This window comes from Salvia miltiorrhiza, chromosome 4, assembly GCF_028751815.1.
Source record: "Salvia miltiorrhiza cultivar Shanhuang (shh) chromosome 4, IMPLAD_Smil_shh, whole genome shotgun sequence".
Classification (NCBI taxonomy): domain Eukaryota; kingdom Viridiplantae; phylum Streptophyta; class Magnoliopsida; order Lamiales; family Lamiaceae; genus Salvia; species Salvia miltiorrhiza.
Genome location: NC_080390.1, coordinates 15,012,389 through 15,030,313, shown reverse-complemented (window position 1 = coordinate 15,030,313; position 17,925 = coordinate 15,012,389). Strand labels below are relative to the sequence as shown.

The window sequence follows — 17,925 nt, the reverse complement described above, 5'->3', positions numbered from 1 at the left end:
CTTCGTCATTGGACTCGTATCGAAAAACTAAGAATATTTCCCGACGACGTGCATGTAAGATTTTTGAAAGTCGACAAAAAGACGAAATAGCAGTATTTTACTATTCATCGTCAAAAAGTCAAAAATTCAAAAAACGTCTTAACGGACTCAGATCTCACTTTCGAGTTCACCGTTCTCATTCAAATAATTATCTAGAATTATTTGAATACTCAAACTCAAATACGGATATAAAATCACACATCATTCTCACATCATCAAACGAACGTCTCAACATCATCAAAAGAATAACAAGAAAACATCATATAACTCAACATCTCTATACAAAGTAAATCACACAAGGGATCTAAACCCTAATCACTCAAACTCGAGCAATTACACACGTCATCAAAAGCTCAGGTATTACAAGTATTGATTTTATGTGATAAGGTATCATTTTGCATATTAATCTGCAGAATTTGGTGTTCTTATGTTGATTTGGTTAACTAGATGTTGGTATGAATTGGTACTAAATTGCGGTTCTTATGAAATATTTTTTAATATGCAGTTGTGATGATTAGTACCACTTTTAGTTTTTGCTTTAATATTTGTTCAAGTAATACTTTTGTTCAGAAAAAGTAAATGTTACTTCTCAAAAAAGTACTCCCTCCGTCCGCCAAAAGTATTCCACTTTGGCTGGGCATAGAGTTTAATAAAATTGGAGATGATGTTGATGTAGTGGAGAAAAGGTCCCACCACTTTATGAGATGTGTGGTTGAGATTGAATTTTGGGTGGGTTTTTTGTAAATAAAGAGTGTTTGTAAGGATAAAATATAAAGGTGGATGGTGGGACCATGACTTAAAAAAGAAAGTGGAATACTTTTTGCGGACGCCAAATATAGTAATTGTGGAATACTTTTGGCGGACGGAGGGAGTAGCACTTTTAGTTTTCGCTTAAATATTTGTTCAAGTAATACTTTTGTTCAGGAAAAGTAAATGTTACTTCTAAAAAAAGTAACACTTTTAGTTTTCGCTTTAATATTTGTTGAAGAAATATTTGCAAAAGTAATTCTTATCTTTGATAAAAGTAAACATTACTGTTGGGAACCTTGTGGAATATCCTAATCCTTGTTTTGATGATACCAAAATCCATAGGTCTTAATTGTAATAGACTAGAACAGTTTTGAACTCAAGTGTTAGAGTTCGTTTCTAGTTTAGCTTGCGGTTCTGAAGACTGAAGGACGAATGACTGAAGACTGAAGACTGAAGATACCAACTAAAGTATCAATTGAAGGATCAGTTCGGAACTGATTACTTAATGCGTGCCGCATGGACTCAGCGGACTGATACTAAAGTCAAGTATCAGTTAAACTTTCTTCCTCGGACTGAACTTCCAACGTTCAAAGGAAGCCACGTACTCACAAAAGTACAGCCGCATTAAATGCAGAGATCTCAGGATCCCCTTATCTCTGTAGAGGTCATTCCTATTTGGTGGCTAATTTATCAGAGACGTCACATCTCCTGACCTTCAAGAGAGTCGTTTCAAGCAAACAAGGAACCTCGAAGATTGAAGCCTCAGCCCAAATTCAAAATGCTCTCCAACGGAAAAAATCTTGAAGACGTTCTCCACCAACGGATCTATTCAAGACCTCTCCAATAAATAGCGCTCGAGGATCAACTTCAATCTTCACCGATTCAACGACATAAGTTGAAGCCCTACCAAAATCGCTACTCAGCCTAAAGCTTAACCTCCCCAAAGCTTAAATCGAAGAAGAGAATTCCAAAGCCAAAATCAGTCACTGCTGATTACATACATTCTCTTAGACCTTAGGCAAACCCTCTGTTTACCTAGAAGCCAAGGTCAAACTTGCTCCAAAGAACTTCTTCTTTGAAGTACAGTTGGCAACCGTTCAAACCTCCTTTCAAGAAGAAAGAGTAGAGTGTTTGAGTGATTCGGAGTTCAGGAAGGTACTCTGACTCTGAGAAGTCTTAGCGCGGGTTGTGCTAAGCGCGAGAAATCCGGCACGAGTGAAGTGTGGGTGCTGAAGAAGTGGTTTCTTCAGTGGTACGGTTGTGTGCACCCGGCAAGCACACGGTTTGGTTTGCAGTGCACCTGTTAAGCACTTGCGGAGTGGATTGTTGGTCTGATCAACCGACCGTGGATGTAGGAAAGGGTTTTCCGAACCACGTAAAAGTCTTTGTGTTATTTACAGCTTTCAGTTTTACATTCTTACTTGTGTTGTTTCAATTGATAAACTAAATACTGAATATCTACAAAGAGAAACCTAAGACTAACAACGTGCTCAACCGAGGCTATTAAGAAACTAAGTTTATTTCCGCTGCGTATAATATCAGTCTGACTGATCTATCTTCTGATAGTCAGGAAGAGTGTTATCATCTCTGTTTTAGCAAACTCGACTGAAGCCCTTACGTGCATCAGTTAAGTTCCAGTAACTTAACTAATAACTCCTTACTGAAGAGTTTTTAGTATCAGTCGTCAACCCTGTTTGGTCAAAACTCCTTTCAGTGAACAGGTGTCACAGTTTGCGTGTAAAGTTTCATTTTGATCTCTATCTTGAGATCCCTCAGTTTGAGGAAAGAAAAATAGCCCATAGGTGTATTCCCCCCCCCATACACCTATTCGAGACCCTCCGGACCTAACAATTACTTTTAGAAAAAGTAATACTGTTTGATAATTAAATACGTATATTAAATACCTCTTCATATACTAATTGAAAATAATTATTTAATTCCGAATCTGAACTCAATCAATTAAGTGTTTGAATTTTTAAACAAAATACCTATATTAACATACACAAAATATATATATTAACGTAAGTATACTTATGTGGCTAGAAGTAAATGTTAGTCCTTACAAAAGTAAATATTCTAATTTAGGTTTAGTAATAAACTTTTAGGGTTTAGTATTCTACGTCTCGGGTTTAGTATTCAGTGGTTAAATTGTAGAAAATATTTAATTAAAGAAGGTGTTTATATTGACATAAGCCAAATACCTATATTAGAGTAATTAAGTACACATTTTGGGCAAGAAAAGTAAATATTAGGCTTCAAAAATGTAAATAATCTGGTTACGGTTCAGTATTCGACGTTTAGGGTTTAGTATTCAGTGTCTAGAGTTTAGTAGTCAGTGGTTAGGTTGTAGAAAATATTTAATTAAAGGAGATTATTATATTGACATAACACAAATACCTATATATATTAGAGTAAGTATACATCTTGGGCAAGAAAAGTACATATTAGGCTGACAAATGTAAATAATCTGGTTAGGTTTTAATATTCAGGGTTTAGGGTTTAGTATTCAGCGTTTAGGGTTCAGTATTCATGGGTTAGGGTTTATTATTCCCGGTCTAGGGTTTAGTATTCAGTGTTTAGAGTTCAGTATTTTAGGTCTAGGGTTCAGTAGTCAAGGGTTAGGTTGTAGAAAATATTTAATCAAAGGAGATATCTATCTATTATACTAAAGGAAAGTTGTGATTCACAACTTTTCCCGCCCAAACTACTACTATAATTTTCATTTTTTATTATTTTTTCTTCAAAAAAGCTGTCAAAATTAATAGTCCTTTCCAATTTTCCATAATTGAGTCTTTTCATATTCTCCAACTTATTTTATTTGATGATTCCATCTCTCCTTCTTTAACTCTCTCTCCTAAATTTCGCAGCTGTCTGTCTTCTCTCTCACATTTCCTCTTTCCTTTTAGATTCTATCACTTTCAACCTCCATTTTCCCTCTGCAAGAAAATCTGCGGGTAAGGCTCTGTCCTTCACCTCCTTCCTTCTTCTAGATCTGGTTCTGGCCTTCCGCCTCTCTCTTTCTTCTAGATTCGACTCCAACTTTCTCTTCCCTATCTTTTTTTCCTTCATCGACGTGCCTGTCCTGCCGCTAGATTCTGGTGGTGGCGCGATTCCAGAAATGCGGCAATCTGCGGATGGCTATGGGCGGATGAGCATGACCGAAGTTGAGTGAAAATCATGTTAATAGGTTTTTGCTGTGGTTTTTGAACCTCTATTGCCCAATTAGGGATTGTGAAATGGAAGAATTACAATTAGAAATTTACAAGAGCAATTGAGTTTTCTTATGCTTTTTATTTACAAGAGCAATCGAGCAACCGAAGTTGAGTGAAAATCATGTGAATAAGTTTTTGTTGTGGTTTTTGAATCTCTATTGCCCAATTAGGGATTTTGAAATGGAAGAATTACAGTTAGAAATTTACAAGCGCAATCGAGTTTTTATTTTTGTTCTCCCCCTTTTTTTCTCTTTGTTGTATATTGTAATTCCACATTATTTTTCACCTTCCTTTCCAAGAAAATCATATACTTCTTCATACAGATAGTGAGTTTCCTATCGCACACTTTCTTAGGATATAAAAGCAAAGTTTTTGCTTCCCCAAAAAATACAACTAGCTTTTCACATTAAATACATTAAAAAAATTTATAAATATTGTACATAAAATACATTTTTACTTTTCAAATTACACTGTCAACATCTGTATTTGTGAGGCCTTGGCTTTATGTTTTGGACTTTTGGACCTTTTTACAGCATGTTTGTATCTATGTGGTAAATATATACTATTGAAATGTGTGAATTATGGCTGAAGATAGAGGTTGTCAGTGCTGTTCTTGAAAAGCGAGTAGGATTTTTGTGAAGAATGAGGGGATAAGCAGTAGAGATTTATTTATTTATTTTTACTTTTTGTAAAGACAGATGAAGTTTTCGAGAATCAGTTAAAACTTCGTGGAATTCACATACAAACACAATTCCCACACTTTATTTTACGGTGATGTAGGCACTGTGCACATAAAAATATTTTAATTTTTTTATATTTATATAAAATTAATATATTAATTCAATTATCATACTTATAAATATAATATAAATTATTTTTAATTGAATATGGTTGAATTAAATATTGAAAAAATAAAAAAATAAAAAAGAATTCACAATTATAAAATTTGATATTACGAAAAAAAATATATGTTAAAAAATAAAAAGAAAAAAGAATTAAAAAATAATAATTTGAAATTGATTTCAAATTACAAGTTAATTTTTTAATACAATATATAAGTGGTGGGGTATAGTTCAAAAATAGGTAGGAAGTCATCACACTATAATTTCTTATTTTTATTGGAGAAATTGGGGATCTCTTCGGTTCAAATGTCATCTAACAATAAACAAAAACAACCCATTAACACCAACAAAGCAAAGAGAGGGAGAAAGAGAAGCCATTATTGGTGATTTTTCAAACCTTTTATTTGAGCCAGATGAATCGCCGATGTTCCTGATTTTATCTTCAGTGAATGAGAAGTCATCTCCTCTCATCCATCAGGTCGGTGGTGAAGACGTCGAATTTAATAAGTTCACCGGAGTGATCTTTCTGTAGATCGGAAGGTGGAGTAGCTGCAGACTGAGTCGGAATGAGAGATGAGGCGGCAGAGAAGATGGAGAAGAAAGGGAGGAGATAGTCTTGCATAAAAACTAAAAAATTCTGGACAGATGAAAAGATATGGCCATCAATTTTTGAGAGAAATATGAAAAGACTATTTTGTCCAAATGTGTTTAGGCGGGAGAATTTTGACAGACTACTTTCCTTTAGTATAATAGATAGAATTTTCTTGTGTAAAAAAGACACTGTACATTAGTTTTTTGTTTCATTTTTTTAGTTGTGGGAGTAGTTCTCAAGGGTATAATTGTTGAATCAATGTTTCAAAAATATTGACATTGACCATTGCAATTTGGTAATGATGTATTCATCAAAGCGTATAAGCATTTGATTACTTCTAATTTTATCAATTTATAATTACTTCTTATAAAAGTTAAATTATAAAAGATAAGTCGCACATTTGTATACATTCAAATAATAAATATTAAATTATTTAAAATTTAGATTATTTCTGTCACAATATGTTGTTCCGCGCATAGCGCGGGGGCACAACTAGTTTATATTGACATAAGCCAAATACCTATATTAAAGTATACATCTTGGGAAAGAAAACTAAATATTAGGCTTCACAAATATAAATAATCTGGTTAGGGTTCAATATTCGGGGTTTAGGGTATAGTATTCAGTGTTTAGGGTTCAGTATTCCAGGTCTAGAGTTTAGTAGTCAGTAGTTAGGTTGTAGAAAATATTTAATCAAAGGAAATATTTATATTAACATAAGCCAAATACCTATGATAAAGTATACATCTTGGGCATGAAAAGTAAATATTAGGCTTGACAAATGTAAATATTCTGGTTTGGGTTTAATATTCGGGGTTTAGGATTTAGTATTCAGTGTTTAGGGTTCAGTTTTATGGGTTAGGTTTATTATTCCCGATCTAGGGTTTAGTATTCAGTGTTTAGAGTTCAGTATTCTAGGTCTATGGTTCAATAGTCAATGGTTAGGTTGTAGAAAATATTTAATCAAAGGAGATATTTATATTGACATAAGCCAAATATCTATATTAAGTATACATCTTGGTCAAGAAAAGTAAATATTAGGCTTCACAAATGTAAATAATCCGGTTAGGGTTCAATATTCGGGGTTTAGGGTTTAGTATTTTCAAATGTAATAGTTATAGTAAACAAATGTATACATTGTTGATAAGAAATGTAAATGTTAAACTAACTTACAGTACATATTCTTGTATCAAAAGTAAGATAAAAATAATTGTATTACTTTCATAGTAATACATTAATTCACAACAATTAATTTTGAAATGTATGTGTGTTTCAAAGTCTCAACAATAATAAACAATAAACTTCGAAAGTTTCAATAAATGATGTCTTGTTTGAACTGAAGACAATAATATGATCAATGAAATAGTAGTTCCACTTGCTTGAAACGTAACTCCCTTGAAACTCAGGTTGCTAAAAAACAAAGTGACAATATATTGTTAATTAACAAATTTATATATATTGTAATGAATAAAATTAACGTTTATTAAACTATACATCACATCATTTGAACTGATACTTTACCTAAGAACAATTATTACTTTTACTGTAAAGCAACAATTTTAATACCTGTCCAGAATGTTATATCCAATATACCCTGCATATTAGAACAAAATATACTTAGAGAACAAAAAAAACGTCTAAAGTGAATGTATAATTAAATATCAAAACTTTTACCTAAAATAAATGTTGATTTGGTGTTTTTGAGCCAAACTCATTTGGTTTTTGTAAGTTTGATTCATCAACATTCTTTCTTTTCTTCTTTGTATTTTTCTCCAAGTGTCCTTTGATCCTTTGTTTCCGTCCCTTTGTCACTGATTTTTTAGGATCTTTAACACTTATACTAGATTCAGAGCATGCCTCTAAATCTTGAGCTTCATTTGTTTCTGACATAGTATTCTTCATCTCTTGAAGTGCTGCTAATCTTATAGATTCTAACCCATCTTCAACAAGTCTTCTTGCATTCTCATTGTCTTGGACTTGTAGAGCTAGATTCAAGCAGTTTTTCACAAATTGATGCCTCCAAGGTTGAGCACTTTTACTTTGTTGCTCAACATTTTTATCCCATAGTGCTTGTTTTGCAAGCTTTGTCCACCTCTTGTTTATGTAGCAGTCTGGTATTTTGTCTATTGAATGAGTGAGTAGTATCCTCAAACAATGACTACATAACATCCCGCATTCCTCGAACAAGTTGCAAGTGCAAGTCACTAAAGTATTCATCACATTATAAAAACTAACTTGGTATGTATGTTGTCCATCTTTCACTTGATAAAGCTTGAAATCATATTCTTCACTTAGAAAAGAAAAACTACCAGCAAGACATCTCATAAATTGCTTTTCAAAATCCTTAAAAACTGTAAGAGTGTATACCTTGGAAGCTTGCTTTATTATTCCAGTCATAGGTAATACCGTCGTTGGTTGACCTCTTATACACTGGAATTCATCACTCAATTCATTGGATCTCCAACGTTCTATGGTCTGCTTGAACAGTCCATAAAATTCAGTCAAGTTTGTAGTCTTTTTTGCTTTAAATCCTAATGCATGGTTAGTGCTTTCACTTCTTTGAGATGAAAGAATTCCTACAGAGAAGTATTCTTTGTTGAAAGCATTAGACCACTTTTCTCTTAACTCATATAATCTCTGAATCCACGAGTTGTTTTGCAAGTTATGATTTTCAACCATTGCTTTCCAACATTCCTCAAAATCATATGAATCAATGCAGCCAGTTATACATCTTTGAAATGCATCATAAAAAGTCTTATCACTTTTTAGTTTTCCCAAATGAGATTGTGCATTTTGATGTAGATGCCAAATGCACAATCTGTGCCTTGTCTGTGGAAACACCTTCTCAATTGCTTTACTCATTGCCAAGTCCTGATCTGTAAACAATGATATAGGACTTTGACCCCCCATGCTCTTCTTGAAAGTCTCAAACAACCACACAAAAGTTTCAATCTTTTCATTTGACAAAAATGCACAGCCAAACATAACATTTTTCTTGTAATTATTCAATCCAACAAATGGCGCACAAATTAGGTTGTATTTGTTGGTTCTATAGGTAGTATCAAACACCATAACATCTCCAAAGATTGTGAAGTCATCCTTCATCATGGAGTCCCTCCAAAACACATGACTTAATCTACCATCTTCATCTAATCGCACTCTATAAAAGAAGTCATCATTTTCAGCAGATTGATCTTCTAAAATGTTCAAAAGTGTTTGAGCATCACCTCCTTCTATTGTTAAGATTTTCAGCATATTTACATAGTTTATACAGTCTCTCTTTGTATAGCCAATCATATCCTCACCCCCTGCTTCTTGCGCCATATATCTATAAGCATCAGTGGCTCCTATCCCAGATGATAACATATCTTCAATAATGACAACATTTTCATCGCTAATTGTTCTATTAGAACGATGCATATAGCTTAACTCTTCTCTAGTTAGTGGATGATTATGCTCCAACACATGTTCTTTCACCTCATACAAACCTTCATCACTAGTACTCAGTTTAATCCTAAAAAAAGCTTTGCAATCAGTCCTTGTTGTAAGTACAATTTTCTTTCTAACCTCATTTACATTGCTAGCATTTTTTCTTAATCCTTGACATGAACAAACCATAACCCTAGAGACTAACATTCCATTACTATTATATCTTGTAGTCGACTTTCTCACACTAAATCCAACCTTTTTTAGCATGATTTGAGTACAACTTCATGAGTTTTTCAATATCCTCGTGTTTTTCACCAACCAAAGATCCACAAATATTATCAAGATCACCTAAAAAAATATCATCATTTTTATTCACATAAGTTGCTTACAGAAACATATACTTTGCTTCGTATGAATGATTACATTTGCTGAACAAAAATTATACTCTTGATGAATACATATATAATCATAAAATTTATTCACATAAATTATTGGGAGAAGATCCTTAAGAAGTAATCAATTTCTATCCTTAAGAAATTGATTACATCTATCCCACAAATTTATACCCTAGACAATTATTGACAGAAACATGTGGAATACTTATTGATGTAGTAAATTACCTTGAGCACTTGACATGATTTGTAAAGTATTTTCACTCCGTTGTTCCACATTCACACTTAATGAATCATCATTTTGAGTATGTGAATTAGATCCCCCCATGTTTGTATCATCATTTGTTTCCTTAGCATTATCATGAAGGAATATTAAACTGAATTAACGTTCCGCTTTGCCCGATGATCGTTTCTTGGTTATTATTAATTTATCATACAACGATTAATCCTAACATGCTCCTATGAATTTAACAGCTGCACATAGGTGTTAGGAATTACTTACATGTAAATCGGATGCACAGATGGTTGATGATCGTGTCGAAAGACTCCAGTTCTGATCTTCTCGACTATATCCTGCTCAAGTCTCACCGTTGGATGGACAACGAACTGTGAGAAATCCCAAGCTAGAAATCCCCAACGTTTCCTGCGCCCCTTCTCAGTTCTCAAACCCTAGTAATTATCAGTGTGTATTTCCTGAGAGCTGACAGCTGTATTTTTATATTACAGAAAAGAGGGGGAGGCGCCAGTTATAGTGTATGGGGCGATTTCTAGCCCTACTTGGGCTAGGAGACATTGGGCCAGTCCAGGGACCAGATACAAGGAATAAAGATGGGCCTCAAATAAATTAATTCATCAATGGTCAGCCCAGACCATAATTAATTTATAAATATCAGTTCATTCCACTAGAGAACCGATATTGACTTACCCCTTTATTGCCGGTGATGAGTCGGGGCTTGTATTTAGACTTATTAAATCCTCGTATTTAAAATATCCGACATCCATTAATTAATTAGAGCTCTGACAGCCTAAATTAATTAATCTCTTTGTAGTCCTTAAGCAGTACCACTCAAACCTTATTATTGCGCCAGAACTTAATCAACCTGCAGGGTTTAGCGCAATAAACATTATTGAGCTCCTTAAGGGGATATCATTATCCTATACCGGATACGAGTACTAATACAGATAATCAGATATCATATATTAACCGCTATCACCCAAGATACAGAGTACACAAGTTACTATATAACTCTTGCTCATAGTAAGTCAAAGTGATAAACGAATCAACATATATATTTGACATCTTATTAGTATTAAGATCTTATAAGTCACCGAGATCTCTAATTCTTCACTTAAGTCAGATAGAAGAATATATCTCACTGTGGTCCTATCAATACGTATAACGTACCAGTATAGATAAGTAGTCAAGACAAACTACTTCCATCTATACTGCAACCTAAACCAATAACTTGTCCTAGAGTTATTTCGGTTGTGATCATATTATATCTCTTAAGGTTAATCAATTATATGGTCTTCTGTGATCTACAACACACCATATAATCTACTTATATAGAGATAAAGAACATACATATGCAATCATGAACCCAATCAGATAGGAGATTAAATAGTGAACACATGAATCATTGTATACAAGCATAAAACGTTCTTGTTTTCAGTATACAAATCCAACAATCTCCCACTTATACTAAAGCAAAACTTTTAGTATACAATGTGTCTAAATACTAGCTATTACAACATCCACTTCACACTTCACTTCTTCTCCCACTTATACTGAAAGTTTTTCTCTAAGTGGGTGGCATCAACTGCAGCGTAGGCCTTTTGCGGTAAGCTCTTCGTGAAAGGATCAGCTAAGTTCTCCAAGGTATTAATCTTCTCAACTAGCACATCTCCTCTGCTTACGATTTCTCGTATGATGTGGTACTTTCTCTCTATGTGTTTGGTCGCCTTGTGGCTCCTGGGTTCCTTAGAATTTGCCACTGCACCCGAGTTATCACAATAAATTATGATACTCTTAGGCAAATTAGGCACCACTCCTAGATCCAAGAGGTAGTTCCGGAACCATACAGCCTCTTTAGCAGCTTCGGAAGCAGCTACATACTCGGCTTCCATGGTGGAGTCTGCAATGCATTTCTGCTTTGCACTCCGCCATGATACGGCTCCACCTCCCAAGGTAAACACATATCCAGAGGTAGATCTCTTCTCATCCCGGTCAGCCTGGAAATCTGAATCGATGTAACCCAAAGGAGATAGACTGTCTGACTGGTAAACTAGCCTATAATCTCGAGTCCTCTTCAGGTACTTGAGAATATGCTTTACCGCAGTCCAGTGTCCTGGTCCAGGGTTCGACTGATATCTTGCAACCATGCCAACGACATAGCAAATATCAGGTCTCGTGCAAAGCATTGCATACATGAGGCTACCTACGGCGGAAGCATAGGGTATCTTCCTCATCTCCTCAACCTCACTAGGCGTCTTAGGACACATGTCCTTAGACAGAGGAATGCCATGTCTGAAAGCTAGCAAGCCTTTCCTGGCATTTTGCATGCTAAAACGAGCAATTACAGTATCAATGTAGGTCGCTTGAGATAAGCTCAACATCCTTTTCTAGCGATCACGGATAACCTTGATCCCCAGGATGTACGCTGCATCTCCTAAGTCCTTCATTTGAAACTGTTCGGATAACCACTTCTTTATGTTCGATAATAGCTCAACATTGTTGCCAATGAGGAGGATATCATCTACATAAAGTGCAAGGAAAACCATGTCGCCATTGGCATCTAAACGGTACACGCAACTTTCGTTTTCATAATGAGTAAATCCATAGGATTTAATCACCTCGTCAAAACGCTTGTTCCATGACCTCGAAGCTTGCTTAAGTCCATAAATGGACTTCTTCAGCTTCCATACAAGATGCTCTTCGCCCTTTTTCACAAACCCTTCGGGTTACTGCATATAGATGTCCCTTCCTTCTTCAAGGAAACCGTTTAGAAAAGCGATTTTGACATCCATTTGCCAAATCTCAAGGTTCATGTGGGCTGCTATGGCAAGGAGTATTCGGATAAACTTAAGCATGGCAACCGGCGAAAAAGTTTCATCATAATCTATACCCTGTTCCTGGGTATAGCCTTTCGCCACCAGTCTAGCTTTAAAATCTGCGACTTCGCCATCCGAATCTCGCTTTCTCTTGTATACCCACCTACTACCTATAGCTTCAAAGCCATCCGGTAGTACAGTTTTCTCGTATACATCCATAGCAGTCATGGATTCTATTTCAGAAACCATGGCGTCGTACCAAGAATCTGCATCTAGATCTTTCATCGCTTGTCTATAGTTATCAGGGTCGACATTCTTTTGTTCATCAACAGGAAGAAGATCCGAAGATTCTCCCAAGAACATAAATCGATCAGGTTGAATTATAACCCTCCCACTACGACGAAGCGGTGGTGGTACAGCTGTGACAATGGTCCGTGCAGTATCCTGTGGTGCATTCACTTGCACACTTGGCTGGGGTGATGGAATCGCCTGTCCATTTCCTTCGATTTCTTGAAGGACAATCTCGGACCTTGACTTGTGTTCATTTATATAATCCTGTTCCAAGAATCGTGCGTTGGTGCTAACAACCACTTTGTGATCCTTAGGATTATAAAAATAACCACCTTTCGTTTCCTTAGGATATCCTATAAACAGCTTTAACTCGCATCTAGGCTCCAATTTCTTCGCTTCCTTGTCTAGCACGTATGCAGGACAACCCCATACCTTAATATGGTTCAAGCTGGGCTGACGCCCTGACCATAACTCGATAGGAGTTTTAGGAACCGATTTGGACGGTACCCTATTTAGCAAATAAACCGCTGTTTCCAAGGCATATCCCCAAAACGAAATAGGCAATGATGCATAGCTCATCATAGATCGTACCATTTCCATAAGAGTTCTGTTTCTTCTCTCCGCTACACCATTATGTTGGGGAGTACCCGGTGCAGTCAATTGGGATGTAATCCCAAAATCTGACAAGTATTGCAAAAATTCGTTTCCGAGGTATTCGCCACCGCGATCAGACCGCAATGACTTGATAGATTTACCCGTTCTCTTCTCCACTTCTGTCTTGAATTCTTTGAATTTCTCAAAGCATTCAGACTTGCGTTGAAGTAGGTAAATATATTCATATCTTGAGTAATCGTCAATGAAAGTGACGAAATACTCATACCCTCCACGAGCTTTTATGGACATCGGTCCACACAAGTCAGAGTGAATCAATTCTAACACATGCGAGGCCAAATTCCCCTTGGCCTTAAAAGGCCTTGCCGTCATCTTTCCTTCTATACAGGATTCGCAGGTTCTAAATGGAACAGCTTGAAAGTCTTTCAGGACTCTATTTGAAACGAGCCTTTGGATCCTATTTAGATTGATGTGGCCTAACCTTAGGTGCCACGCATGCGTATATTGTTCATGAGAATAATACTTTCTCTTATTCGGATTAGGAAGGATTTGTGATGTAGATGCAACATGGACAGAATTTTTAATTGGACATGTAATAGTATAGAGAGAGTTGTTCAAAATTCCAGAACAAATAGTCATGTTATTTTTCATGATAGAAACGCCTCTATCAAAAGTAACAGAATATCCATCCAAAAACAATTTTGAAACAGAAATTATGTTCCGCCGAAACTCTGGCACATATAAAATATCTCTCAAAACTAATGTCATCACCAAAACATAAAGATAAATCTCCAACAGCAACAGCTGCGACCTTCGACGCATTGTCCATGGAGATGGTGATCTCATCACTTTCCAGCTCCCTTGTTGGCTTGAGGCCCTGCAAGGTGTAACAAACATGATCAGTTGCCCCTGTATCCACTACCCATGAATGAGTAGAAAACGAAGCTAAACATGTCTCAGTTACTAAAACTTGTGACGTACCTTGTCCCTTTGCCTTGAGCATCAGACGATCTTTCTTCCAATGCCCAGTCTTGCCGCACTTGAAGCACTTCCCTTTTCCCGTCGGCTTTTTCACGCCGCCGCTAGGGCCGTCCACTTTGGCTTTGCCACTCCCACTAGCTTCGTTGTCATTCTTACCCTTTGGACCTTTCCACTTCTTTTTCCCGTCTTTCGACGAAGAAGTAGATCCCTTGGCAGCGACAAGAACTTCTTTCCCTTTTCGCGTGCCCATGACTCCCTCCGCCGTAACTAGAGCATTCAACAACTCATTAAGAGTATAGTTGGCCTTGCTCATAACGACATTGAGACGGAAGTTCTCATAAGATTTGGGGAGAGTGTTGAGGATGATATCGACCTTGGCTTCGCCTTCGATACCCCCTCCTAGCAGATCAAGCCTGTCAAACAAATTTATCATATGCATGACATGATCGTGCACAGAACTGCCATCGCTCATCTTACATGCTAAGATTTCTCTCATCATGTTAAAGCGGGCAGATCTTTCGGACTCCCCATAAACCTCAGAGAGATTTAACATGATCGTAGTCGCATCGTCCATGCCCTGATGCTGGAGTTGCAAAGTTTGCGACATAGTCATCATAATATAGCACTTGGCCATATTATTCGACTTGTGCCACCTCCTATGCGCCTCACGTTCCGCATCAGTTGACTGATCAGTTAAGGCCGCGGGACGTGGAGTGGTAAGCACAAAACTGTGCTCGTCAGCGTCAAGAATATACATTATGTGGCGTTTCCATTCGGTATAGTTAGGACCGGTGAGAGGATTGTTTGCTAGAATATTAATAATCGGAGACATAGACATATCTGAAAGTAAACAAATTAAACATGTAAAAACATGAACGCATATAGTTCGTAACAATAATATTGTAACCTTTTGATAAAACAATATTAGTGAAACCTCCAACGGCTCAAAGAATCCCATGTGCAAGCCACGTTGGGTGGACGTTTACACACGAACTCCTCAACCAGACTATTCACCTAGTCATTTAATTTCTATGTCAACTTAACCTTTTGACAAAAGAAATTAATAGTTGGCACCTTAACCAGACCATATCATCATCAAGAAGGGACTCCTTTGGGAGTTGTACATTGTACTTGATATGATATCTAAGCAATGACCACATTTTAACCTTGAAAGTTAAATTCTCGAAATTGACATACTCACACGGACCATGTCGCTTTCAATTTAATTTTCTTGGTTATCTTATTTAATTCCATTCTCCAAAGTACTTATGAAAATTACACAAGTAAGCCACGTTGGGTGGACGTTTACTGCATAACTCCCACTACTTTAATGGTTTAAATATTTTTATAGAAACCTCTTCAGACAAACTTATGAAAAACAAATGTGAAGTAAGCCATGTTGGGTGGACGTTTACTCACATTGCTAAACACTTTGTCTAGAGACCGCATGTGGAGGTCTAAAATAATTTTAATTGCTTAAAATTATTAAAACAGCTTGGTCCTTTTTTAATTCAAAAGGTTTGTTCATGCTCAAGCACATAATCCTAATCATGCTTTTCTAGAATGCAACATGTAAAACATACTCGCAGAATTCTAAAACATGCTTAAGAAAATGATAAACCTACTATCATGCTTGTCTAAGCGCAGTTAATAAAGCATATTAACAAGCAGAGACAAACAAAAGCAGATAAAGAGCATAAGGGATTAACACCACGACATGCAAAGAACAGAATAAAAGAATTAAAATTCTTCGTGACCCATTCGTGGAATCCCAACATCTATTCTATTTTTAAAGAAAAATAAAATAAATAAAAACTCGGCCCGAACACTTTGGCCCGTCATTGGAACTAGGGTTTGGGCCCCCTAAGGTTTGAGATTTGCAGCTAAGGTTTCCAAACCCTAGCTGCCGCCGCCTCCCTTGCACAGCCGCCGCAACAGCAGCCTGGCGTGCGCCGCACCAGCAGCCCGACGTGCGGGCAGCTCAGCGACAGCAGCCTCTACACGACATCCGGCGCACAGCAGCAGCCGGCTCGGCGTCCTCGGCGTCCAGCAACAGCAGCACAGCAGCAGCGGCGGCAGTTCCTGGCGCGCGGCAGCAGCAGCAACATACGGCAACGGCAGCGGCAGCAGCCGCAGCGCGCCGCCCGCCGGGCGCGCAGCGCGCAGGCGCTGCCCCGGGCGCGCACTGCCCCTGCCGGCTACTTCCTGTCGCACGCCCCGCCACAGCCCGCCTCGCCTCAGCCCGCCTCGTCTCGACGTCATCCGGCAATCTCGGCGACAGCAGCATGCGGCAGCCCGGCAGCCTGACCAGGCGCGCGCGGCGCACGACGCGCAAGCGCTCGTGCGCGCGCTGCCCTCGGCGCCGGCAGCCCGTGCCGCACCGTACCCGTCGTGTCTCCTTACATCGTTCTTCGTCGTTGATTCGTTGTCATCTTCGTCTCGTTCCTCAGATTTACAGATTACACAGGAAAAACAAATACAATTGAAATCCTAATCTAACCACGGATTTTCTCGCGGTGAAAAACGATTACAACGTCAAACGACGTATTCCACGAATCAACAGACCACGAAGAACAACAGCAGTAAAAACAACGCACATTATTAATCGTACATAAATTAATAATAGAGCCAAGAAATTAATCCTGGGCTCTGATACCAATTGAAGGAATATTAAACTGAATTAACGTTCCGCTTTGCCCGATGATCGTTTCTTGGTTATTATTAATTTATCATACAACGATTAATCCTAACATGCTCCTATGAATTTAACAGCTGCACATAGGTGTTAGGAATTACTTACTTGTAAATCGGATGCACAGATGGTTGATGATCGTGTCGAAAGACTCCAGTTCTCATCTTCTCGACTGTATCCCGCTCAAGTCTCACTGTTGGATGGACAACGAACTGTGAGAAATCCCAAGCTAGAAATCCCCACCGTTTCCTGCGCCCCTTCTCAGTTCTCAAACCCTAATAATTATCAGTGTGTATTTCCTGAGAGCTGACAGCTGTATTTTTATATTATAGAAAAGAGGGGGAAGCGCCAGTTATAGTGTATGGGGCGATTTCTAGCCCTACTTGGGCTAGGAGACATTGGGCCAGTCCAGGGACCAGATACAAGGAATAAAGATGGGCCTCAAATAAATTAATTCATCAATGGTCAGCCCAGACCATAATTAATTTATAAATATCAGTTCATTCCACTAGAGAACCGATATTGACTTACCCCTTTATTGCCGGTGATGAGTCGGGGCTTGTATTTAGACTTATTAAATCCTCGTATTTAAAATATCCGACATCCATTAATTAATTAGAGCTCTGACAGCCTAAATTAATTAATCTCTTTGTAGTCCTTAAGCAGTACCACTCAAACCTTATTATTGCGCCTGAACTTAATCAACCTGTCGGGTTTAGCGCAATAAACATTATTGAGCTCCTTAAGGGGATGTCATTATCCTATACCGGATACGAGTACTAATACAGATAATCAGATATCATATATTAACCGCTATCACCCAAGATACAGAGTACACAAGTTACTATATAACTCTTGCTCATAGTAAGTCAAAGTGATAAACGAATCAACATATATATCTGACATCTTATTAGTATTAAGATCTTATAAGTCACCGAGATCTCTAATTCTTCACTTAAATCAGATAGAAGAATATATCTCACTGTGGTCCTATCAATACGTATAACGTACCAGTATAGATAAGTAGTCAAGACAAACTACT

At 37.4% G+C, this 17,925-nt stretch overlaps 1 protein-coding gene across 1 annotated transcript; it reads right to left on the bottom strand.

Annotated features, from left to right (window-relative positions):
- Window positions 1-6,975: 6,975 nt before the first annotated feature.
- Window positions 6,976-9,584, bottom strand: LOC131023049 (protein FAR1-RELATED SEQUENCE 5-like). The gene is made up of 4 exons (XM_057952591.1): window positions 9,485-9,584; window positions 9,120-9,212; window positions 7,179-9,034; window positions 6,976-7,029 (listed from the first exon to the last, which is right to left on the bottom strand). Exons 1-4 carry the CDS (start codon window positions 9,582-9,584, stop codon window positions 6,976-6,978), a joined length of 2,103 nt encoding a protein of 700 aa, XP_057808574.1.
- Window positions 9,585-17,925: the final 8,341 nt, after the last annotated feature.